The 25,366-nt window shown below is 40.3% G+C and overlaps 1 protein-coding gene across 2 annotated transcripts in view; it reads right to left on the bottom strand.

Annotated features, from left to right (window-relative positions):
* Positions 1–1,278: 1,278 nt before the first annotated feature.
* Positions 1,279–25,366, bottom strand: part of LOC135479083 (low-density lipoprotein receptor-related protein 6-like) — a 38,032-nt gene continuing 13,944 nt past the window's right edge. The window contains exons 3-22 of one of the 2 annotated variants that reach the window (XM_064758804.1): positions 24,941–25,193; positions 23,290–23,434; positions 21,931–22,044; positions 20,611–20,883; positions 19,453–19,606; positions 18,613–18,753; positions 17,774–17,891; positions 17,119–17,272; positions 16,660–16,818; positions 15,387–15,623; positions 13,135–13,306; positions 12,379–12,509; positions 10,977–11,133; positions 10,629–10,741; positions 9,903–10,022; positions 8,008–8,166; positions 5,514–5,777; positions 5,157–5,216; positions 4,006–4,105; positions 1,280–2,407 (exon numbers count right to left, since the gene is read on the bottom strand). In XM_064758804.1, the coding sequence (XP_064614874.1) occupies positions 2,221–2,407; positions 4,006–4,105; positions 5,157–5,216; positions 5,514–5,777; positions 8,008–8,166; positions 9,903–10,022; positions 10,629–10,741; positions 10,977–11,133; positions 12,379–12,509; positions 13,135–13,306; positions 15,387–15,623; positions 16,660–16,818; positions 17,119–17,272; positions 17,774–17,891; positions 18,613–18,753; positions 19,453–19,606; positions 20,611–20,883; positions 21,931–22,044; positions 23,290–23,434; positions 24,941–25,193 (3,211 nt within the window). In that variant the 3' untranslated portion in view covers positions 1,280–2,220. Of the gene's footprint in view, positions 2,408–4,005; positions 4,106–5,156; positions 5,217–5,513; positions 5,778–8,007; positions 8,167–9,902; positions 10,023–10,628; positions 10,742–10,976; positions 11,134–12,378; positions 12,510–13,134; positions 13,307–15,386; positions 15,624–16,659; positions 16,819–17,118; positions 17,273–17,773; positions 17,892–18,612; positions 18,754–19,452; positions 19,607–20,610; positions 20,884–21,930; positions 22,045–23,289; positions 23,435–24,940; positions 25,194–25,366 lie in introns of both variants that reach the window. The other variant, XM_064758805.1, reaches the window with a different exon arrangement.

The following is a 25,366-nucleotide window of genomic DNA, read 5'->3' as shown; positions in this document are numbered from 1 at the left end:
CGTAATTTTTAATTCGGGAACGGTTGTTATTTCAGTTTACCATTGACAGAAGCGCCCCTTGTTTTCATAACGGGGCATCGTCACAGATGAGAGCAGCTGGAGCGCTCATCTGCCGGGATGCACCGTTATGACACGAGGGGGCCCTGATTCCTCCCTTGAAATTTCAACACGCTTACAAGCTTTCTCGTTGGAAAGACAGATCCAGCGGCATCACAATTTGCAACCTTCAGATTACATAACATACCCACATTTCGGTAGCCACATAGCCGAATGTCGGTAGACACATAGCGGAAGCTGCAGAATTACATAGCAGTGTAGGACTTGCAACGTTCAGAGTTACACGCATACAGTTTTTGCGGATATCCCCATCCATAATTGACCAGACAGGCTGGCTATCGGGTTAAGACATAAGATTAACGCCAGACGCCAGTCACATACGCGTCCAATGTAGAGTCCGAATCGGACACCAGTTCATCTGTTAATCTCCCAACAAGAATCAAAAAAATCCAAACACCCTGCACGCTTTACTTCTGACTAAACTCATCAAAAAATAGAATCTGCATGGGCTTTTAACGAGGCCTACTTTACTAAAACCAGTATATTCTATGGCCATTTTAAAGTTTCTTATTTATTTATTTATTTGATTGGTGTTTTACGCCGTACTCAAGAATATTTCACTTATGCGACGGCGACCAGCATTATGGTGGGTGGAAACCCACGACCATCTGCAGGTTGATGGCAAACCTCCCCACGTACGGGGGGAGAGGAAGCCAGCATGAGCTGGACTTGAACTCACAGTCACTGCATTGGTGAAAGACTCCTGGGTCATTGCGCTGCTTTAGCGCGCTAACCAACTGAGCCACGGAGGCTTAGCTGTTTGTATAAATATATTATATAAATATAAATATATGTGCCCCATCACTTTACACGATGGTTGTGTTGGTCATATATTTTTTAGAGTAGTTCACTGTCCATTGAAAAGATTTCTTCCTTATGAAATATATTCATTTGTTATCTGAATAATTCCGTTTTACAACCGATGCCAGCATCGATGTGGAAGGAAGGCGGACAGGAAGGCCCGGGAAACAGGATCATAGGCAGGTTGCTGACATCTCAGACTAGCATCCGCAGGTTGCTGTCAGCAAAAGCTGGACTTGAACTCACACCGATCGCATTGGTGAAAGGGTCCTATTTGTTTGCGCTAGCTCGCTAACAACAAGGCTACAAGGCCACAGAGGCCCTTCTCATGAAATATGTCAGAAACTGTTTTATTGTCACTGGACAGAGATACATGCATAGATGCGGTTCAGTGCAAGCAATTGAACCGAAACAAACTGAAACACTACCACTATCATATCAAATGTCATGAATAAAACCCGACACTCTATACGTACAGAGAAATATGAACTATTTATTGACCTTATAGAAAACACTGTACAAAATGCAGTAGATGTATATGTAATTTACATACACTAGCGTATTCTTGGAATGGAGCATAAAAATAACGAGCATACAAAACCATGTACAGAGCAATGATAGATTTTGATGCGCATAAAAAACAGGCCAGCGATTTGAGGCCAAAAAGAAAGATAAAAGATAAAAAAAAAAAATTAAAAAAAAAACGAAAAAAAAATATATAATCCCATATCTCACTGTGTACGCAACGATCTTTGTTCATCATCTATAATAAAATATCTCAAAAATACCAATTCAGTCACATATAGAGAAAACAGTTTTATCGTCAATAGCATACAGAATATTGTGACACACCACCCACAAATATCTGGTGTAATTCTATAAACGCATAAAGTCTTCGTCAGCAGAATTACTTTTTCTGAAGATGTCCTCAAAAAGACTTTGGTCCCATGTTCAATTTATTCAGAAGCCTGTCCTCAAAACTTTGCGCCATGGCAATGTAATGTTAGCTTGATGACATCAGGAAGTCACACACAATTACAGTTTTTCCTTTTCTTTGAACAGCAGAGTAAACTGTCAGCAGAAAGTTCCATTTCAAACTTTCACCGCGGTGCGTGACATCATGGCTTTATACTCTGAATATAAACAATATCATATCGATTGAAACCTGCTGGTCACTAAAATCAATGGCTTCAACTGATGTACTCTTCACATTTTTCAACGTTGTACTCGGCTTAAAGTATCATCATTCGTGGGAGTCGGTGACGTCACTGGGGTCAACCCTACTACACCCAGTTACGACATCTACCGTAAACTGGCTAGCTGTTCCGCTTCCGCTGCCTGTAGCTCACTCATCGTGTATTTGTAGGTCGGGTTTTCAATGCCCGAGTCTAAACTCGCCTCTTCATTGGCTCTCTCCGGGAAGGCAATCTGATAGTAGGAATCTACGCGTTCGTCTTCCACGAGGATCTGACGACCTCCGCTACGCCACCTGTAAGCACACAAGATTGACTGATTGATTGATTGATTGATTGACTGATACCCTAAATCCTCAACAAATTCGACCACACACATAGTTCAGATGTGGCCTATCAACGGAATAATACCTGATCTGAACAGTTTATTTTACAATTTCTGGTACGTTCATATGTGCCCAGACGTAAATTATGGTTTCGTCGATCAATGAAATAGGTCTAAATACTCTTATCTGTGGCATAAAAATTCAATCAGATAAACAAGTTAATATTTTCGAAAATGTGCACAGAAGCCTCAACGTTGACATTTTCGATGTGTTCAACATGGTCCACTGATATTTCCGATGTCTTCTGCACTTTATATTGACATTTTCGATGTCTTCTGCACGGTACATTTTCCATGTTTTCTGCACGATACAGTGACATTTTTAATGTCTTCTGCACGATACAATGACATTTTCGATGTCTTCTGCACGGCACATTGACATTTTGGATGCCTTGTACACTGTGCATGGACATTTTCGATATCTTCTTCACGACACATTGACACTTCCGAGATCACCTCCTATGCCGACGAACCACGTTGTTCGCACAACTAAAATAAATTAACAGTACCATCATGCATATTTCACCTCAACCAAGGATCTTTTGAGACTAGCTAACCTTCTATATGGTGCAATATCTTCATTTCAACTAATAATCTTTTGAGACTAGCTAACCTTCTATATGGTGCAATATCTTTATTTCAACTAATGATCTTTTGAGACTAGCTAACCTTCTATATGGTGCAATATCTTCATTTCAACTAATGATCTTTTGAGACCAGCTAACCTTCTATATGGTGCAATATCTTCATTTCAACTAATGATCTTTTGAGACAAGATAACCTTCTATATGGTGCAATATCTTCATTTCAACTTATGATCTTTTGAGGCTAGCTAACCTTCTATATGGTGCAATATCTTCATTTCAGCTAATGATCTTTTGAGACTAGCTAACCTTCTATATGGTGCAATATCTTCATTTCAACTAATGATCTTTTGAGACTAGCTAACCTTCTATATGGTGCAATATCTTCATTTCAACTAATGATCTTTTGAGACTGGCTAACCTTCTATATGGTGCAATATCTTTATTTCAACTAATGATCTTTTGAGACTAGCTAACCTTCTATATGGTGCAATATCTTCATTTCAACTAATGATCTTTTGAGACCAGCTAACCTTCTATATGGTGCAATATCTTCATTTCAACTAATGATCTTTTGAGACTAGCTAACCTTCTATATGGTGCAATATCTTTATTTCAACTAATGATCTTTTGAGACTAGCTAACCTTCTATATGGTGCAATATCTTCATTTCAACTAATGATCTTTTGAGACCAGCTAACCTTCTATATGGTGCAATATCTTCATTTCAACTAATGATCTTTTGAGACAAGATAACCTTCTATATGGTGCAATATCTTCATTTCAACTAATGATCGTTTGAAACTAGCTAACCTCCTACATGGCGCAATGTCTTTATCTCAATTAAGGATCTTTTGACACATACCTCGTGTCTAGTGAAATCATGCTTATATTTTGACACACCCATGTTTCGTTTGACACTTACCTCCTGTACAAGTACACTCCCATGAAGGCTACCGCGGCCAATATTCCCAGGCAGAGTATTACAATCAAAACAATGATACCTGGGTGGATGCCCGTGTCATCTGAAATCAGAAACAGAGGGGTAGAGAGTCATCTCAGGCAAGCATCCAAACTGTGGCAGAGCAGTGTCTTGTGATAACAAGTCATAGGAGTCGTTTAGTTTGTGTGCCTGTATATTTAACTATGGCCATATTTGCTAAACGAAAGACAATACAATGCTTTAAAAGAAAGACATCATTGGACAAAATGTTTCTATGCATCGATATAGTATCCCACATTAAGTCTTAAAGGTACACTTTTTTTTACGATGCATAACTGATATCGCTGTTCACAGTCAGCAAAATCACGGACATTGAGAAAATTGAAGGTGCTGCCATTTCATCAATTTTAACCAATCAGATGCGTGCTACATTTATAACCCGAAAACACGGTTTCTGCTGACGTCACGCGACCTCTGTTTCGACTTTCAGCCCTATGAGCATGGCGTACGAATGGCGTGACATCGTGTTTCCGGTTTCTCTAGTAAAGCCTTCCAGATAAAAAGTTGATTTAATAGATTTGCTAAGCACGTCAGAACAAAACAGCTGTGTTCGCTTAGGTCTGTTATCACCCCTCTTTCGAAATAACTATGGTTATATTTTTGTGTTGTATTTCCTTTAAATTTAATTAAAGGGAGTTGTTTGTAAGGACGGCAAAAAGCAGAAAGAAATTCAACTCCAGCAAATTACTAAAAAAAATTCAACACTATCATTTGTTGGGCGTATGTGTCAGTGATGGATGGCACCATTTGTCTTATCCTTGGCTTAACGTCAGGTCTGACCATTTGCCATTCTTTTAAAAGATAAAAGTGGCGCATAACTCTTTAAACAGGGCTGCCACCTGCGCGTTTCACAAAGCGATTACGACCTTTAGCCTAAAATTGTTGTAAAAATTAAACTCTTAAATATATGCATAAAATAGTAGTGCCATTTAAACTAAGTATTTTGTTTTCTTTTTAAAAGAAGACTAACCTTCATCAGTGCAAAACGACTTTGTGAAAGTAACAGATCGAATAGCTCTTTAATTGCCAGAAATTTCAATGTACCCAGGGAATTCAGTAAATAATGTGCTTACCATCATTGTTTGTTACCTTCTCTGAGCTTCCTGAAGTAGTGGTTGGAAATAAAGTTTTCCCTGAAAAACGTACAATCACATTTCAGAGGTGATCTGAGTCAAATCAGTTGAAACAATCAAAAAGTTTTGTTTAGATTTGGTGGGTACTGCACGTGGACAGTCCTCATTTATTTCCCGTACACAAAAACGTACAAGGAAAGGAAAGCAACTCTTATTACGCATTTAACAGTGGCGGAATCACAAGGAGTGACCATTGCTTTAAAAAAAATCAAAGAACATCTTTGGCTTTTCGTTCATAGGTTTTGTGCTTTGATAATTTTTTTTAGTGCCTGAAATAATTTGTTATTATAAACTTACCAGGTGTTAACGTTGAAGACGAGTTCAAAGTAACAGTTGAGAATGTCGACGTCAACGTTATATTTTGTGTCGATGCTGGAAGTTTAACTGTCGTCGTATTATTCGACGTTTGCGCTGCTGACGTCACTGGCGTCGGCGTCGTCGTTGTCTTGGGGCCGGCTTGTGTGGTAGGACTGGATGGCGACTGACCCGTGGATAATGATGTACTGAGAGAGAGTGAGGACACAGTGCTCGGCACTGAGGGGACTATCGATGTGGTGGGAACTGGAAGATAAACGGTTAATTATTTATTTATTTGATTGGTGTTTTACGACGCGACGACGGCGGCCAGTAATATGGTGGGGAAAACCGGGTAGAGGATAAGCGATTTAACAAACTATAACAACGGGATCTTAAAGGAATTATGACGAAATTAAAGGGATTCAGAATCGTTTCTGATTGGCTGTCGTGAGAGATGGGTGAGTCCTGACTATGCCTAACCAAAGCTGAATTTTAAGAATGGCAGATTTATTAACACGTGACCAAAGTTGTACCCAGGAAGACCTATCCCCACCTTCAGCCAATCAACGTCAATTCTGTATATCTTTATGGGGATCTATGAATATGGTGCACACGCACATGCGTGAGTCATCAACCGAATAGCCACTAGTCACACATATGGGGTACACGTACATGCTAATCATGACAACCTCATCCACAGAGTCATCAACCGAATAGCCACTAGTCACACATATGGGGCACACGTACATGCTAAACATGACAACCTCATCCACAGAGTCATCAACCGAATAGCCACTAGTCACACATATGGGGTACACGTACATGCTAAACATGACAACCTCATCCACAGAGTCATCAACCGAATAGCCACTAGTCACACATATGGGGTACACGTACATGCTAAACATGACAACCTCATCCACAGAGCCATCAACCGAATAACCACCAGTCACACAACCTCATCCACAGTCATTAACCCGTCAAACATACCCCTCGTCACAACCATCATATGACACTCGCCACATTACCATCCTTCACATAACCACTCGCCACTTTATCATCCATCACAGAATCACACGCCACATTACCATCCATCACTCGCCACATTACGATCTTTTACATAAACACACGCCTCATCACCATCCATCACATAATCATTGATCAAATTACCACCCATCACATAACCATTCGCCACATTACCATTCATCACATAATCACTCGTCAATATTACCACCCATCATATAACCACTTGCCACAAAACCATTCATCACATAATCACTTGCCACTTACATAATCACACGGAATATTACCATCCATCACATAACCACTCGCCACATTACCATCCAATGCATAACCACTTGCCACATTTCCATCCATCATATAACCACTTGCCATATTACCACCCAGTACATAATCGCTCGCTTTATTACCACCGTCACATAACCACTTGTCACATTACCATCCATCACATAACCACTCGCCACATTACCACCCATCACATAACCACTCGCCACATTACCACCCGTCACATAATCACTTGCCATATTACCATCCATCATATAACCACTTGCCACATTACCACCCATTACATAATCACTTGTCACATTACCATCCGTCATATAACCACTTGCCACATTACCATCCATCATATAACCACTTGCCACCTTACCACCCACTACATAATCACTTGCCACAATACCATCCATTACATAATGACTTTCCACATTACCACCCAGAACATAATCACTTGCCACATTACCACCTATTACATAATCACTTGCCACATTACCACCCATCACATAACCACCCGCCACATAATCACTTGCCGCATTACCATCCATCATTTAACCACTTGCCACATTACCACCCATTACATAATCACTTGTCACATTACCATCCATCATGTAAGCATTTGCCACATTACCATCCATCATATAATTACTTGCCACCTTACCATCCATTACATAATCACTCGCCACCTTACTCTCCATTACATAATCACTTGCCACATTACCACCCATTACATAATCACTTGCCACATTACCATCCATTACATAAACACTCGCGACATTACCATCCATTACATAATCACTCGCCACAAGGACTACTTTCTTCCTTATGGCGTGTATGTGTGTCCAACCCATCAAATTCATCCGGGGTATTAGAATATAGCAGTAACAAAGCCATCCATAACATAACCACAGCTACATTACCGTCCATCACAGGACCACACGCCACATTACCACAAATGACATAACCACTCGCCACATATCGGAGACTGTTTTTTACTGATTGGCGTATGCGTGGCCAACCCATCAAATTTACCCGCAACATCCAGCCCATCGGCCATAACTCCTAACTTTCCAAGACTTGGAATTCCCGTGTCATTAATCTCAGGTTTGATAAGTGTTTCTTTTGGACATTCTCCATATTTTATGCACAAATTTTCATCACCGACAATAAGCGCTTTTTTAGCCTTGTTATGTAAACTTACCAGGTGTTGACGTTGAAAGTTTAACAATTGTTGTATTATTCGACGTTTGCGCTGCTGACGTCACTGGCGGTTGCATTCTGGTCGTTGGAGCGCCGGCTGACGTCGTCGGACTTGTTGATGTGTGGTCCGTGGATGGTGGCGTCTCTGTACTAGGAGGAACTGGAAGATAAGTGAATAATTGCCTACACCACAATGTCTTCACGGCCAGTGTTGGTCCATCCATCCATCACATAATCAAATGTCAATATTGTCACATATCCGTTTGCCACATTACCGCCCGTCACATGTCCGTCTGTCACATTACCGTCCATTACATATCTGTTTGCCACATTACCGTCTGTCACATACCCCTTTGCCATATTACCATCCGTCACATATCCATTGCCACATTACCATTGGTCACATACCATTTTTCCACATTACCATCCGTCACGCGTATCCGCTTGTCACTTTACCATCCACCACGTATCCGTTTGCCACATTATCATCCGTGACATATCCGTTCGCCACATTACCGTGTGTCACATATCCCTTTGCCATATTACCGCCCGTCACATATCCGTTTGTCACATTACCGTCTGTCAGGTATCGGTTTGCCACATTACCATTCGTCAACTGTCCGTTTGCTACATTACCGTCCGTCACATATACGTCTGTCACATATCCCTTTGACACATTACCATTCGTCACATTCCCGTTTGCCACATTACCATCCGTCATGCGGATCCGCTTGCCACATTACCATCCACCACATATCCGTTTGCCATATTACCATCGGCCACATTCGTTTGTCACATTCCATCCGTAACGTAGATTTCTTTGTCATATTACCATCCACCATGTATCCGTTTGTCATATTACCACCCAGGTTTCCTTGTACCATAATGCTGGCTGCGATCGTATAAGTAAAATAGTCTTAACTATTGCGTAAAACATCAGTCAAGTACATAAATAAATATTAGCATCCGTCACATACCCGTTTGCCAAACTACCATCTGTTGCGTATCCACCGCCACATTTCCATTCTTCACATGGTCGTCTGTCACATATCAGTTTGCCACATTACCATCCGTCACATATCCATGTGCCACATTACCAGCCGTCACATATCGCTTCTTTTTTTCTCAACTTAATAAACTGACCCCCATCGCACAAATAAAAATCCTTGACTAGGGCGTTAAATATCAACTGAATAAATAAATTAACATACCCACTCACTACATTACCATATGCCCTGTGTTCCACAGCTGCCTTACCACGTGCAATTCTCCACATTACCATGTGTCACATAAACACTCGCCACATTATCAACTGTCAAAATCTATTCGCCACATTAGCAACTGTCACATACTCATTCGCCACATTACCAACTGTCACATGTCCATTCGCCACATTACCAATTGTCACATGCCCATTCGCAACAATACCAACTGTCCCATACCCATTCGCCACATTATCGACTGTCACATGCGCATTGGTCGCATTACGAACCGCCGCATGACTACTCGCCACATTACCAGCTATCACATACGCACTCATAGCATTACCAACCGTCATGCAGATGACATGTGCCTTGTGTAACAGTACATCACAGAAATCAGACAAAGGTGTGTTATAGGAGCGACAGAAAACATGTACCATGGTATACACAATTACAACTGGTTTTAAACGTGACACAGCATATATAACACTGATCATAACCGTATATGCGTTAAACATATGACAAATATATTCCTCCTTTATTAAAATGGGTATTTATGGAAACATAAATACGGGTAATATTAACATCTAGTTTCTAGATAAAATGACACTACGCTAGTGTAAGTTATTAAGTCATTAAGGGATCAGTAAATACACTTCGTATTTAACAAGATGCGAATTAATCAGTTACTTACCCGAGCACGTGCGTCCATCACTGTTTAAGATGTAGTCATCTGGGCATGCGCACACCTTGCCACCGTTGGGCATGGGTAGACACAGGAACTCACAGTCCTCGTCCTTACACACGCTCGTGCCTGGTTTGAAAGGAAACATAGGTAAACTTATAAAGATTCTTGAATTCTTTTTATGAAACGTTAATATTTCAACGGTCTTCAAAGTGTTCATATTACAACTCCATTAAAGCGTTAAAGTTTTAGCTCAAGTGTTGGTTTAAGGCATTTATTAATCAGAGTTGAAATCTGTACACTTTGAAGTGTTGACAAATTTAGGCTTAATAAAAAGTAATACTGGTCAGATAAAGCCAATCCTCGTTACCTTTACATGATTTAAATATAACATTGGAGTCTTAAGAAAGGTTAAACCTGTGCCCAAGTTTCTCGCTATAATCAAAATTATTACATTTGCACGTCGAGGTTTCTCGCTGTAATGAAAACTATTACATTTGCACACAGGTGGATACCTCTTTCGCTGCATGAAATAGTCCGATCAGATAAAAGAGCCCCACCTTGTCAATTACCCGACAAGCATCACAGTGCAAAGCGGCTGGCAGATGCCGGAATCGAGCCCGCGACCTAACTGACCATCGCGATGTCACCTATAGCGAGAGTTACGAATTATATGACTAAGTGAGGGTTGAGCCAAAAATACATAAATAAACATATCAGAGACTTGGTACAAACCCTTGATGATCTCCGAGGCGTTGTAAGCTTGTATCCCGTTTAGCCTGCCGAAGGTAGCTGGTCCCACGACTTCCAGGAACTTAGGGTTCTGTCTGTCCAGACGCATGATGCTTCTGTAAATTATGATTACAACATTTGGTATTAGAGTCCAAAAAGTCACAAGTGGCGAGAAAGTAACACAATCAAATGGACAAAGTCTGCAACTATATGTGGGTAATGTCAAATACAAATATGTCATCATCAAGAGTCTTTGCAAATTTTCAAACCCTTTCAACACTTTCCATTACCACGCAAGACGTTTACGGTTACATTCAGGGTAAATCACTATTCAGATAAAAAAGGACTCACTTTCTTGACCAATCAGTGAGGTAGATATAGCTTCCCATGAGAGCTATGCCAAAGTAGTGCGCAGTTTCCTCCTCGTACAGCGTCTGTACGTTGTTACCATCAAAGTCGGCAGACATAATCTTATTGTTCTTAGCGTCACACCAGTAAAGAAGCTTTCCTGAGGCAATATGAAAAAAAAAAAAAAAACAACAAAAAAACATTGACATATTATATCTCGTGATTTGAGAATAGAGCAATTGGAAGTTAAAGGACCAGTAATGATGCTTTGGTGTGGCAAGATGAAAAATGTGGAATTTCCTAACGGGTGATTTGAGAGGTAACAGGCCACGGACAAGGTACTGACTACTCAGTCTGAAATAGGATGACAAACTGAACGTCTTTACTTAATAATGAAGAAAGAGTCCATAAATGTCAGATATTTTGTTTTGACAATACAATTCGTGGAGTCACAAAATGTATACATATGCCTAGAGAAACCATAATACCATCCGTTCGCTCAGAAAGTAGAAAATATCACATTTCCTGACTAATGCAAACCCATACACCTTATCATTTGTACCTTTATTCTTCAGAGCCACCGAGCATTTCACTGCAAATGAGGCGACGATTTATTACTTTTTCATCTTTAAAATTCTAAATTAGACAGTCTTGATGCAACCGTTGACCTACCGGTATATGTGAATAAAAACTTAAATCCATTAAGTTACCCATAAAGTTTGTACCTACTTGTTTGTGTGTTATTTTTTACAAACGTCTAAGCTGGGGGTCTCCCTGGCTCAGATGGTTAGCGTGCTAGTACAGCATAATGACCCAGAAGTCTCTCACCTATGCAGTCGCTGTAAGTTCGCTGTGAGTTCAAGTCCAGCTCATGCTGGCTTACTCTTGCCGCCGTAAGTGGGAAGGTCTTCAGCAACCTGCGGATGGTCGTGGGTTTCCCCCGGGCTCTGCCCGTTTTCCACCCACCATAATGCTGGCCGTCGTCTTATAAGTGAAATATTCTTGAGTAAGGCGTAAAACACCATATGTCTAAGCCTCTTCCTCCGTTAAGTCTGCTATATGCTCTGTTAAATCCCCAAGTTACCATGCTGCACTGTAAAAACGATCCCAACTATCTTAACAATGACCGGCCCCCGACAACACAGTTGGTAGAGCGTCGGCTTCGGGAGCGTTTTTTGGGCACACATGTATATTAGCCATATTGATCAATAACGGCTTTATACTCCCGCTCTGTGACTAACGAACTTGAGTCAGTATGAATGACTGAATTCATTCTGTCGAGTTTCGACTTTAATAGTATATTTTTGTTTTTTAGCTTTATTTGACGCAATGAGCCACAAGGTATATGGTATTTAAATTAACTTTGCACTACTGTTTGATCAACCTCCTTGACCTGTATACTCACCCTTGTAATCAATGGTGAGTCCATTTGGCCAGGAACCTACAGTCAGATTCACAATGGTGAGTCGCCGGCTACCGTCTGTAGCAGCTCGCTCTATCATCGGCTTGGAGCCCCAGTCCGTCCAGAAAATAGATCTGAATGTACACGAGGCCAAAGTACACCCTCAATAAGTCAGATGTTCAGTGAATCACAAAAGAGAAAACTGAGGTAACTGAGGCTCTTACTAAGAAATCATTTACGTTAATAAGTGATAATAACTGATCCTAACCAGGTTCCAGTTGCAAATAAATAAATAAATAAATAAATAAATAAATAAATAAATAAATAAATAAATAAATAAATAAATAAATAAATAAACAAATAAATAAATAAATCTTTGTTATATAAGTATGGAACTCTAATAATATTTATTTAATTATTTTAGGCTGTTTTAGGCCATATGCAAGAATATTTCACTTATACGACGGCAGTCAGTATTATGGTGAGAGGAAACTGGGCTAGGGAAAGCCACGATCACCAGCAGGCTACTGGCAAACCTTCCCACTTACGACCGGAGAGGAAGCCAGCATGAGCTGGACTAGAGCACACAGACGGCCGCATTAGTTAGAGGCTCCTGTGCCATTGTACTGCGCTGGCACGCTAACCACATCAGCCAAGGAGGCCACCTCTATTCATACGTCAGAATCCCGTTAGTGTATACTTTACACATAAACACAGCTCATTGTACACTCCTAAAGACCATAAGAACCCGTCACTCACCCTTCATACGGATCCACAGCTATATCCCGAGGCTCTTCAGTAGTGGATCTAACCACCACCTTTGACTTGCTGGAGTTTGTCATGGAGATGACTCCAATCTCGTCCCGACCCGTGTCTGTGTAGTACACAAGGCGGTTCAGGTAATCCACGGCTATTCCATCAGGGATTGATTCTGAGAGAGAAAGAGAAACAAAACACAATCATACACAAACTAGCTGGGTGATTCACAGAAAGGTTGAATTTAGTGACACACTTATAGTACAACTTCACGTTTAGCAATATTCTCATGGTACAACTTTAAGTTCAGCAATATTCTCATAGTACAGTTTTAAGTTCAGCAATATTCTCATAGTACAACTTCACGTTTGACAATGTTGTCAAAGTATAACTTCACGTTTAGCAATATTCTCAGAGTACAACTTCACGTTTAGCAATATTCTCATAGTACAACTTCACGTTTAGCAATATTCTCAGAGTACAACTTCACGTTTAGCAATATTCTCATAGTACAGCTTTAAGTTCAGCAATATTCTCATAGTACAGTTTTAAGTTCAGCAATATTCTCATAGTACAACTTCACGTTTAACAATGTTGTCAAAGTATAACTTCACGTTTAGCAATATTCTCAGAGTACAACTTCACGTTTAGCAATATTCTCATAGTACAACTTCACGTTTAGCAATATTCTCAGAGTACAACTTCACGTTTAGCAATATTCTCATAGTACAACTTCACGTTTAGCAATATTCTTGTAGTACAACTTCACGCTTAGCAATATTCTCATAGTACAACTTCACGTTTAACAATAATGTTTAAGTACAACTTCACCTTTTGCAATATTCTCACAAAATATAAATGTCACTCGCCGATATTTTATGACTAACAGAAATTTAAGTTGGTATCATGTTTAAAATATTTATCTGCTACTCGGTGATACTACTTGATCTTCTAGGAGTGAAATTTCAATTTACAAAATCCAAATTTTCGCTCGTGATATTTCTCACTACCATCTTATAATTTCCACTCGCAAATGTTACTGTTGCGTTTAATAATGGACTTGTGAAATTAGGGCGCGAGGCTTCAGTTAGCCAGTGAAAAAAAGCTCTCAAAATGTTAATATGACAAAGTGGTGGCGGCATAATATTTGGGTCCAGTTATTGTCCTACATCGTATAAAACGATGTTAACTGGTCAACTTCATAAAGCATGCCTCTCCGGCCGTAAGTGGGAAGGTCTTCCAGCAACCTGCGGATGGTCGTGGGTTTTCCCCGGGCTGTGCCCGGTTTCCTCCCACCATGACGCTGGCCGCCGTCGTATAAGTGAAATATTCTTGAGTACGGCGTAAAACACCAATCAAATAAATAAATAAATAAATAAATAAATAAATAAATCATAAAGCATGAACCTATGACGACCACTTTTAGAGATGAGGACTATTTTCACTCACAACGGTAGGCTAATACTTTTCTGTTGCAAACCCCAAACAATTAATTTTATTATAAACAGTCCCACGTCTTAATACACCGCTCGTCAGCTTACTATTTTTTTCAACATGCCGTGAACAGAAATGTGGAAAGTTCATCGAGTAGTAGCAATCAGTGTGATGACAAAAAAGACAATGAGAGTGATCTCCCTTTCCTTAGGCTCTTTTAATGGAGAAGAATGGATCATAAAGCACACATGGAAGAAGCCTGCGATTTTTTATTACTCGTAACCAGTGAAAAAAATAAGCAATTAAATACTGGAAATTTTGTCATTAGCTTGTTACCCCATAGATCTACTCGAAACAAACCTTATGCGATCGAGGTCACGCTCAGCTGCACATGAAACTCCACATACCTGAGGAAACCGACAAGATCACGACGAAACCAAAGGATATATGAGGAAACCAACAACATACACGAGGAAGCCGGAAAGATACCAGAGGAAATAGAAACGATACAGAGGAAAATGACAAACTACATGAGGAAACCGAAAATATACAAGAAGAATCCAACAAGATACACGATTAAACTAACAAAATACACGAGGGAACAGACACGATGCTTGATAAAAACCGAAAAGATCCCTGAGCAAACTTCCACGCTTCATAAATCCATCTACAAGCCAACACATGCCGGATCCGAACCGGAAATGTTCTCAGCAAAGAATCTAAGCTAGAAAGAGTCATCCGAATCAGCGATAACACAGAGAATGTACACGCTTCCAATACAAGGCTGAATTAAATGATGCCTGAATTTGCGTTTGTCTTACTCATTGAGAGTACAGCCACAACTTCCTCGTATGTCCCGTCCAGGTTGACCCGCTTGATGACCTTGGAGGTAATATCTGACCAGTAGACCTTTTTGTCCACAGGGTCAAGGTCAACGGCGATGGGTCGGTAGTGTATGGACACGTGAATGGCGTTGAACCTGTTCGATACTGCACCAACTTGGTAAATCTGTTTTTGATAAGCGTCCGTTACCACTAAGTAGTTGTCCTCCAACACCTCTGTAAACAAAAGTTAGGAAAAATTGTTTATTCTAAGCTCATGCTCCAAAATGTATGCATGGATAAGAGTGAAAAGTTTTGATTCACTTTTATGTGTCCGTCCAAACACAATGTTTTTACATCAACAATCACAAGTTCATGAAAGTCACACTTGCATCTCACAATACCAGTGGGAACGGACGTTACAGCAAAGACAAATATGCACCCTGAATATTTATTTTTTCAGACTGAGTTGTTTAATTTGATTGATGTTAAACGTCATACTCAACAATTGTTGACTTACATCTAATGTAGCTGTGGAAAAAAGCGCAATGCCCGCCCTTGCTCAGGAGACAAACCCTAACCCCTGTCTTGAACTCTCAGTCAAATAAGCTTGAGCTGGATTCGAACCCACAACCTCATTGGTCAAGGGCCAAGCGACGAGGGCGAGGTTATAAATAGCTAAGTGAGGCAGCCAGGGCCCTTGTACTGCTCGTAGCATAGCAAGAGCCGTAATAACACATCGAGACGAAATATCAGCGACATTGCGAACAACTAAATCGAGAAAACCCCCCAAAAGTATATATTTATGCTAAATATCTCTGACCAAATATTTATTAATATGGAAATTTATGTCAGACTCTGATTAAAGAGAGTGCTGATAAAAATAATAATATAGGCATCGGGAAAGCGCACAGTGTAGTGTTCTATATGTTACATACTGCAGATGGCTGATCAATATAATGAATAGCATCTTGTACAGTATTTCTTGCATTTCACCCAAGAACATATCTATAGTGATGCCTCACTACATCACTATGCAGAAGACACCAGGCTTCTGACCCTGCCAGAGAATATACTGGCACAGGTCAGACCAGCCTATCTCCAGCAAAGCTTTACCATGCTAGATTGTCAGTTTTAAGGTCTTAGCTACTGTCTGACTGTCCAGTTTGTTCACTGCCCTTTTAAAAATAATGAAAGTATTGATATATTATATTATGACCGAAATCGCTTTATAAAACCGGCAGCACAAAAAAACTACTAGAAACAAGCTTACGGGATGTGCAAGTGCTGCCACCGACATCAAGTTTGAAACCCAGCCCGCATGCGCAGTGGAAATTTGTTCCGTTTCCGGCCAAACACAGTTGCTCACAGCCGCCATTTAAATTGCCACATTCTTTACAGTCCGCGGGTGCGTCCACAGAACTACAAAACCCTTGTAAAAATAAAGAAAACATCAAAAACAAAGATATATAAGAGATGAATTTTTGAATATATCTGAAGTCGCTGTTATAATATTTTCAGAGTGCATTTACATGAAGCCAATAATACATACCTGAAAGGCAAAAACATCTTACTAAGATTTTTAATAGTTCGGACCTTGATCGTGTTAATTCTCAAGTTTGGAAGTAAGCTGACAAAAGTCATATTTGCTATTCAACAGCAAAATGACACACAATGATCCATTGCTTTTTCTTACTCAATACATTAATACCATCAATATAAGTAGTGTTACCGTTTCTGATTGGCTGTGAACTTTCACTAAAAGCGATGATGTCCGTGGCCACACCTACAACGGGGTGTATTATTCCGCGCACCTTTTTCCCGCTGTCAACAATGGCGACGTGTACACCGTTCCGCTCATCGCGATCAGTCCAGAAAATGTAGTCCTGTTAAATATACAAAAATATTTGTTTGTTATATAATCGTGAAAGACGGTGCCATTATCATTATTACTGTTGTTTCTTCACATATCAACGGCACTACATTATGTATGGGTTTTCTTTTAATTCTGGCATCGTCATTCACTCACTCAATTGTTGCAAGTCAGTATAACGGAGCTTACTTTGGTTTAGTAGTGTTTAACATACCTTAATTGAATAGAAACAGATCGCTTCTGATTTTTATAACGCAAACAAATCTTCTTAATAACGTCTTAGGCTGATTTGAATTTTTTTAGTGGATCGCGTCATATTTTCCCAATTTATTCCAGACAACACCGCTGTCAACAAAAAATAATCCCAGTAAAATGAGCTCTGATAAATTGCAGACGATTTGTTTTATCCGAGAACAAATTCATTACGCCCAAATTTGTTCAAGATTTACGTTTAGATTCTGCGCGATGACAAATCTGGGCTACGTCAGACTACACACGTCTGCAGCTCTCTGACCTGGAACACGCTGATGCCAAAGATATGACTGTCGGGAACGGAAATGACTTTGATCACACTTCCGGTATCCAGATCGAGGTAACGGATGTTGTCCAAGGTCGAGTCGCTCCAGTACAATCTGAAGAAGAACACATGACAAATCTTAAATGTTTCATTATAAATACTTACGCCTAATGACTCAGCATTTATTACTTTCTGTATAGAGACCACTGCTTTTATCACGTTATCATGGCATTATATTAATGTCGTTTTTATGCTTTGTTGAAATGAGGCAGATTATGACCTTCGTCTATAGCAAACAGGTGCTAACACTCGTTTTCTTGTTATTTCGAGCATCCATAGGTCATCTGTTAAAATAATGGTAGGAATGACGAATGTCAATGGAAGACAGTTTCTTACTGAGGTTTTTCCCGTTATTTCGAGCGTCTAAATCATATAGTTGGATATGTCGAGAATGTAACACGAATCAATGCCATTTCCCAATGTCCGATTTCCTCCCACCATAATGCTGGCTGCCGTGCTATAAGTGAAATATTCTTGAATGTGGAGTAAAACACCAATTAAATCTGTCGCTTTTATGCTGGTTAGAAAATACAGTTCAGAATGTATTATTACAAGGCCAAATACAACTGGCCAAGAACACTGATGAAATATGTAAATTAATACATACATACATACATACATACATACATACATACATACATACATACATACATACATACATACATACATACATACACACATACATACATACATACATACATACATACATACATACATATATACATACATACATAAGACCGTAAACATCCCCACAATGTGTAATGATTTCTACTCACCTGTCAAATTTGAAGTCAATAGTGAGATGATTGGGCATGCCCAGCCGTTCCTTTTTGATGTTAACCAGCTGTCGTGAGGAGCCGTCCAGGAACGAGGTTTCAATCATCGGGTCTGATCCAACCAACGTCCAGAACAACTGTCTGCAATACGTCACATACAAGTTTCTTCATGGATTTCCTTTAATATCAAACTAAATCAAAGATTGACTGCCTCGGCTCTAAGCAAGACAGCACAAGTTAAGTTTGGCTTCATGCCAGGTGTCTCGGACATCGTGCCCCAGCGAGGCAGTACTACGTGTAAACATATACGCACTGTGACCGTCATACTACACTGTCGTGGTGTAATTCTAATCATGTCCAGAGCTACGCCAAACCTCCGAGGAAACGAACATGTGATTTTCAAGCCGATGGTGCGGGGAACCCAGGCTAATAAAAAACAACGCAAGTACCTGGCAAACTACATGAAGTAGAAGGAGCCAACGGAAACTGGATTCAATCGGACAAACAACTAGGTTAGCGTGGAGATGGCGTTTAATTAACGAAAGGTGAAATGAACAACAGTGGCAATGTATGAGTGATTTCCTGTCTGACATCTTTATTTCTGAGATTTAAAAATGAATAGATAAGCTGATGAGTAGATTTGTACATGAACACACGAGGCCATAAGCAGGTAACAGATACTCAGTTTCTAGAAGGGTGATAACTCTCATAAGCAAAACTGAACGACTATTCTGGAGGGGTTTAGGTTTCAAGACCAAAGAGATAATATATCTGAGTGTTACAAAATACAGTATCAAACTTCGCGCATACTTCTCAGGATTATGTCGAAGTTTGTCTTACCGTCTGTAGGGATGTACGGCGATGCCGAGTGGCTGTTGAGGAGGGGTGTTCAGGAGAATTTTCTGGTAGGATCCGTCCAGACGACTCACCATAATGTGCTTCAGCACACTGTCCGTCCAATACAGGTTGTTCGCCACCCAGTCCACCGCCATGCCTGACAACACCAACACGCAAGATTTATACAATCACTATAACATACACCCAACTTTTAAAACCTTCATTGAATTCGTTCTTGATATCACCAATAGATATAAAGCTACAAAAAGACGTAAGGTTTCAATATATTTACCTTGGCAGCAGTTAAGACTCGAACTCGCCTAATTCCGCTTAACCCGTGGTAAGAGGCTGTATAGTTAGTGTGTTGAAGTATATCGTCATTTTGGATATATGAACAGTTGCAATCAAATTTGGACTATGTACAACTTATATACTAGCATGGTACGCGATCTGGATACTGATTTCACTCATTCTTGTGTATTTCCAGCATCATTGAAAACTGTTAACTGCTTCTCTTTCCATGATTCCGTTTTATTTTTGTACTTCATATACTTTCTAAATTCGTTGTCGCTCTCTGTTAAACGTTGTTTTGGGAGCTGGCCTTGCAATTATTGACCTGGAACATTCATTTGTTTGACTTCTGGTATATGAAATCTTGTTTCGACGCATAGATTAATACGTTCTTTGCAAACTTTCGATAAATTATTTCTTGATTTCACCATTAGCTATAAAGCAACACAAAGTATAAAATTTATACTACTTTTACGTTAATTCTTATACGCTACCTCACTAGTTCAAAGACTTTTAAAGAGTTGACGTCTTTGAGCACGGATCTTGACCACTGTGGCTTGACGCCATCAGAACACTGTCCCTTCTTCCGGTTACTGATAGAGCCCGGCTAGACTTTGTGGTGATAGTCTGTTTAAACTTTGATTTATCTGCCTCTTATGTGTATCTATAAAAACCAAACCTAATCACCTTTCTATCATTTTTTCAAGTTTTGTGCTATGTATAGAAATGTGAAGAAAACGACCGCTTAATAGTTTAGTCAGTTCATTGTAAGATTAGATGGAGAATTCGATCGCTGAGGGACCATTGATTTAAACTAAAAAAGGGAAAACAGAGAAACATAAAAAAACATAGTGAAAAAAATACACCTACCTTGGACGGCTCCGACGCCACCAACAATGACTTCTTTTGTGGCGCCATCCTTGAAATGAGCACGGTAGATTTTCTGAGTTCCGTTCTCGCTGATGAACAGCATGTTCTCGTATACGTTGAAGGCGAGTGCCATAAAGCCGTTGCCATCGGTGATGAAACATTGTTTGTCAAGGGTGACGTTGGTGAGGCTCATGTCGGGGAGGTTTGCGGGATACTGACACACGGCATCGCCTATCGTGTACACGTGAGACGGCGTCGCGAACTCCACCTGGGCTGTGCAAGTACAATATGCAAGGGTTTAGATCAGGTGCATTGATTTGTTTTCGTGTTTCGACATTTGCCTTGTTTTGGACATTATTACAGATACACTCAAAAATTAATCTGTCAGTTTGAACCGTAAGTCTGTTGTCTGAGTGATGCTCGCATGTACTCTGCCGTTGTAACAAATTATTCTGTTGCAGATACCGCAATTATTAATTCAACATAAAATTTATATAAGTCTTACAGGGTATTATGTTGAATATGGCAGAGTGCAATGCATTCTAGCATCACTCAGACAAGAGATGTTCTGCTAAAAAAATAAAGAGATTAATTTTTTGAGTGTATATCACGGCGGTATCTCCTTGTAGCATGGGAGTCATTTATATCCAAAGTAATTGGGAACATTTCACGCCTTAAGTAGTTCCACCCTGAGTTGTGTAGGTTGTTCAATCCTGTTGTGCACTCCTGTTGTTCACTCCTCTCCTTCGGCGTTCAGATTTTAATTGAATGATTTTGTGGGGAACCTAAAGGTGGTTAGCACGCCAGCACGAGGCCATGACCCAGGACTCCCCCACCAATGCGGTCGTTGTTAGTTCGCCCAGCTCATACTAGCTTCCTCTCGGCCGTACGTGGGAAGGTCTGTCAGCAACCTGCGGAGGTCGTGAGTTTCCTCCGAGCTCTGCCCGGTTTCCTCCCACTATAATGCTGGCCGCCGTCGTAAAAGTGAAAAACAATGTCAGCGCAGAACACCAATCAAATAAATAAATAAATACATAAACTCCCTATCGAAATGATGTTCCCTCTTGTTCCATGTCTTACCTATACTTCCTGTTCCCAGTTTCACAAAGATATCGCACATGTAGGACAATGGTACGGTAATAGTGACGTACAAAATATCGCACGACAAATGTACGATAAAAAGTCGCACACCTTTTTGTGAAACTGGGTCCTGTTGTCTTTCTCCAGCTGGAAGCCGGGATTTTCATAGTCTGAATGAATGGTTTTGTGGGGAACTTAAAACCTCTACCGAAGTGATGTTCCCATTGTCCGAAGTCTTACCTTTACAAGTCCTGTTGTCTTTCTCCAGTTGGAAGCCGTCCCCACAGTAGCACTTTGGCCCGACCAGCGGACCATTCACACATATATGTTCACATCCCATCGCAAAACAGTCATCTGAAGTGGGGAAATACAATAGTATCAGATTTAAGGAATCCCAAGCCAGTCATTTTAAACTATTCCAGAATCACTGGTTGTAAAAGACCACTTGAGTGAGTGAGTGCTTGGGGTTTAACTCCTGAGAGTGCATGTGCCTCCTTGTTGCAGGAAGGATTTCCACCGCTCTTTTATCTAGTGCTGCTTCACTGAGACGACTTACCGAAGGATAATAAGCCGCCCCGTCCGAGCCATAATACGGATACGAATCAACCAGTAGTTGCGCTATCTCCTTAATGCTGAACGCCAAGCGAGGAAGTTACAACTTCCTCCCTTAAGGCGTCAGATGTGACTCGACCCAGGATTGACCCTGGATCTATCGCCCCCGAAGCAAGCGCGATATCAACTGTGCTATCAAGGCCGGTCAAAGACCACTTGAAGAAACATATTCAAGAATGATGGACCCTTCATTAAACAGCAGCCGTACTAATAAACAGTAAAACTTCGGGGTTTGCATATTGCTGCTGTGAGAGGTTCTGCAGCAGCCTGGAAGAGGTCGTGGTTTTCCCCCGGGCTCTACCCGGTTTCCTCCCACCATAATGTTGGCCGCCGTCGTGTAAGTGAAATATTTTTAAGTACGGTGTAAAACACAAAATCAACCAAATGACGCTCTGCTACCTGAGTAACTTTCAGTGGAAATGTGCATTCAACATTTAAAAGCTCTCTTATCACGGTCGTGTCAGACTGGCGCAGTTATTATGCCACACACTTTATGGACTGGATTTCTCACTGGTTAGCAAACCATAAAGTTACTATTACCATAGTTTTGCTTCAAAGAACTAGATACTACTTTACGACACTGACATTGTTTTTAGGAAACGTTGCTATGGATTTCCCAATGCTCTGTCCGGTTTCCTCTTAACATAAAACTATTTTTTATATTGAAAATCACTTATTCTTGAGCAAAGTGTTAAATTGTTTTAACATACCGTTTTCCAACGCACACGGTTTGCGGGCATGATATGAGTTAAATATTCTTCAAAAACAGCAATCCACAAAATTAAAACTAAATAAATCTTGCGTTCCTCGGAGAGACACTAATGAAATTCAGGGGCCTGTTTTACGAAGCATTCGCAATCTACGCATGGCGCAATTTCCATTGCAACATCCAGTAAAGAGATATGTCACCATGATAAATACACATGCGGCCGCGTTGGGACATCTCTGTAGAGCGGACCTGAGAAAGGAATTCAATATGGTACTTACCAAAATCTCCTTCTTGTAAGTTCTCCTCATACATAATGATGCCATACGGCGTGGAATCCAGATTGTAGTTCACATAATTTGTGCCTTTCGTCTTGTCGTACATTCGTAAATGACCTTCGTTTTGTTCTGTGACAAAAAGATATTCCTGAAATGGAAGATGTACACATGGCTCAAGCGTCTATCACTGACTGAATGGTGTATACTACGCTATAACGAGCAGTAAAATTCAAATCATTTTGTCTGATAACCTTGAAAAAGTCAACTTCTCGGCCTTCTAAATCTGGATCCTGATTTCACTCATACGCCTAGAACATTCCTTGCGTCTCACTGAGAACTGTTGACTGCTGCTCTTTTGCATGAATCCGTCCTATTTTCGTACTTTATACAGCCGACTTTCTTAGTTCTTTGGTGGTTTGTGTTGAGCGTTGATATGGGAATTGGCCTTGCAATTACTAACCTGGAACGTCCATTTTGGTTGACGGCTGGTATACGAATTTTTCAACCCATGGTTTTAAGATTTCAAATATGTCATGTTGCCACTGATGATCATAAAGTCAGTACATCATAAAGATGGTTTCGTTTTACTATCTTCATACAAATCTATAGTGAAACTGTTCGGAAAAATTGAAGGTGATCATAGGCCTACTTTTCACAACTGACTTCGGTTTCTTTATATATGTCCGTAAATGGGAAGGTCTCCCAGCAACCTGCGGATGGTCGTGGGTTTCCCCCGGGCTCTGCCCGGTTTCCTCCCACCATAATGCTGGCCGCAGTCGTATAAGTGAAATATTCTCGAGTACGGCGTAAAACACCAATCAAATAAATAATAAATAATAAATTCTTTACATATGTAAATAACACTGTTAGACTAGCTGATGATGATCGACTTGAAAGTTTGTATTCTTCAAAACTGAATTCATTTGGTTTCTTGGCATACATCAATAACAGTTTTTAATCATATAAGTTTCTAATCGTTAAAATAGAATTTGTTTTACTTTCGACAGAACTCAATATTGCCCCCGAGAATTTCTGCATTTAAAAGCAGAAGATTCACTGGCGTGATAAAGTTTAGCCGGAAATTTGTCACAATGTATGGAAACCTCGACACACCATTTTATGAGACTTTGAAATACGCGGCAGAACGGCGTAATACCATAAAATCTAATCTGTTAAATTGACAGCATGACATGTATGCTTGGATGTAGTTAAACTGTCAGAATATGTGTTTTCTGAGTGGTGGTAGAATAGGCCATATTAATAGTACTAAGCATTATGCCATATACGGCAAACTGTTATTTATTTATTTTGTTAGTGCTTAACGCCATACCCAAGAATTCGGTGATAAGACCTCGGTAAGATTATCCGTGGAGGAAATTGGAGTGACCAGAATTAACCACCGACGGTGGCCAAGTATGGTATCTGACAAACTTTCTGAATTAAACCCTCGGCTGAAACAGCCAGAGCTGGATTCGAGCACGTGATCTCACTGGTCAAACGAACATTTTTGTAATAATATTTTTTAGTGTAACACATTTTGTCGACACATAATATTATGTTGTAGTAGCATAATCTATTCTAGCATCACTTAAAGAACAGAGTATATTAAAATTTAAAATTTTTCGTGTACCATTACGCCTTCAATCTAGCATACCTTGTACAGGGCAATGCCGTAGAAATCTGAGCCAGGCTGGGAAGCTATCTGACGTCTGTTTGCACCTGAGAATTGCACGGACTCCACTGTGTCCAATCCACTGTCCACCCAATATAGAACGTTCTCGGCGTGGTCCACCGTCAACCCGCGGGGGTACATCAGTGTCCTTCCCACCAGCACCCGTCGGTTCTCACCCACTAAGTCTGACACTTCAATCTTAGGTTCAACGCCCCAGTCAGACCAGAACAAATAGCTACAATGGGATCAGTTGAGTATTTATTTATTTACCTATTTCATAGGTGTTTAACGTCGTACCCAAGAACATTTCACTTATACGACGGCGGCTAGCATTATGATGGGAGAAAACCGGGCAGAGACCGGGGGAAACCCACGACCTTCGGCAAGGTTGCTACAACACCTTCCCTC

This window comes from Liolophura sinensis, chromosome 12 (genome assembly GCF_032854445.1).
Source record: "Liolophura sinensis isolate JHLJ2023 chromosome 12, CUHK_Ljap_v2, whole genome shotgun sequence".
Taxonomy (NCBI): Eukaryota; Metazoa; Mollusca; class Polyplacophora; order Chitonida; family Chitonidae; genus Liolophura; species Liolophura sinensis.
This window is presented reverse-complemented; position numbering and strand designations above follow the sequence as displayed.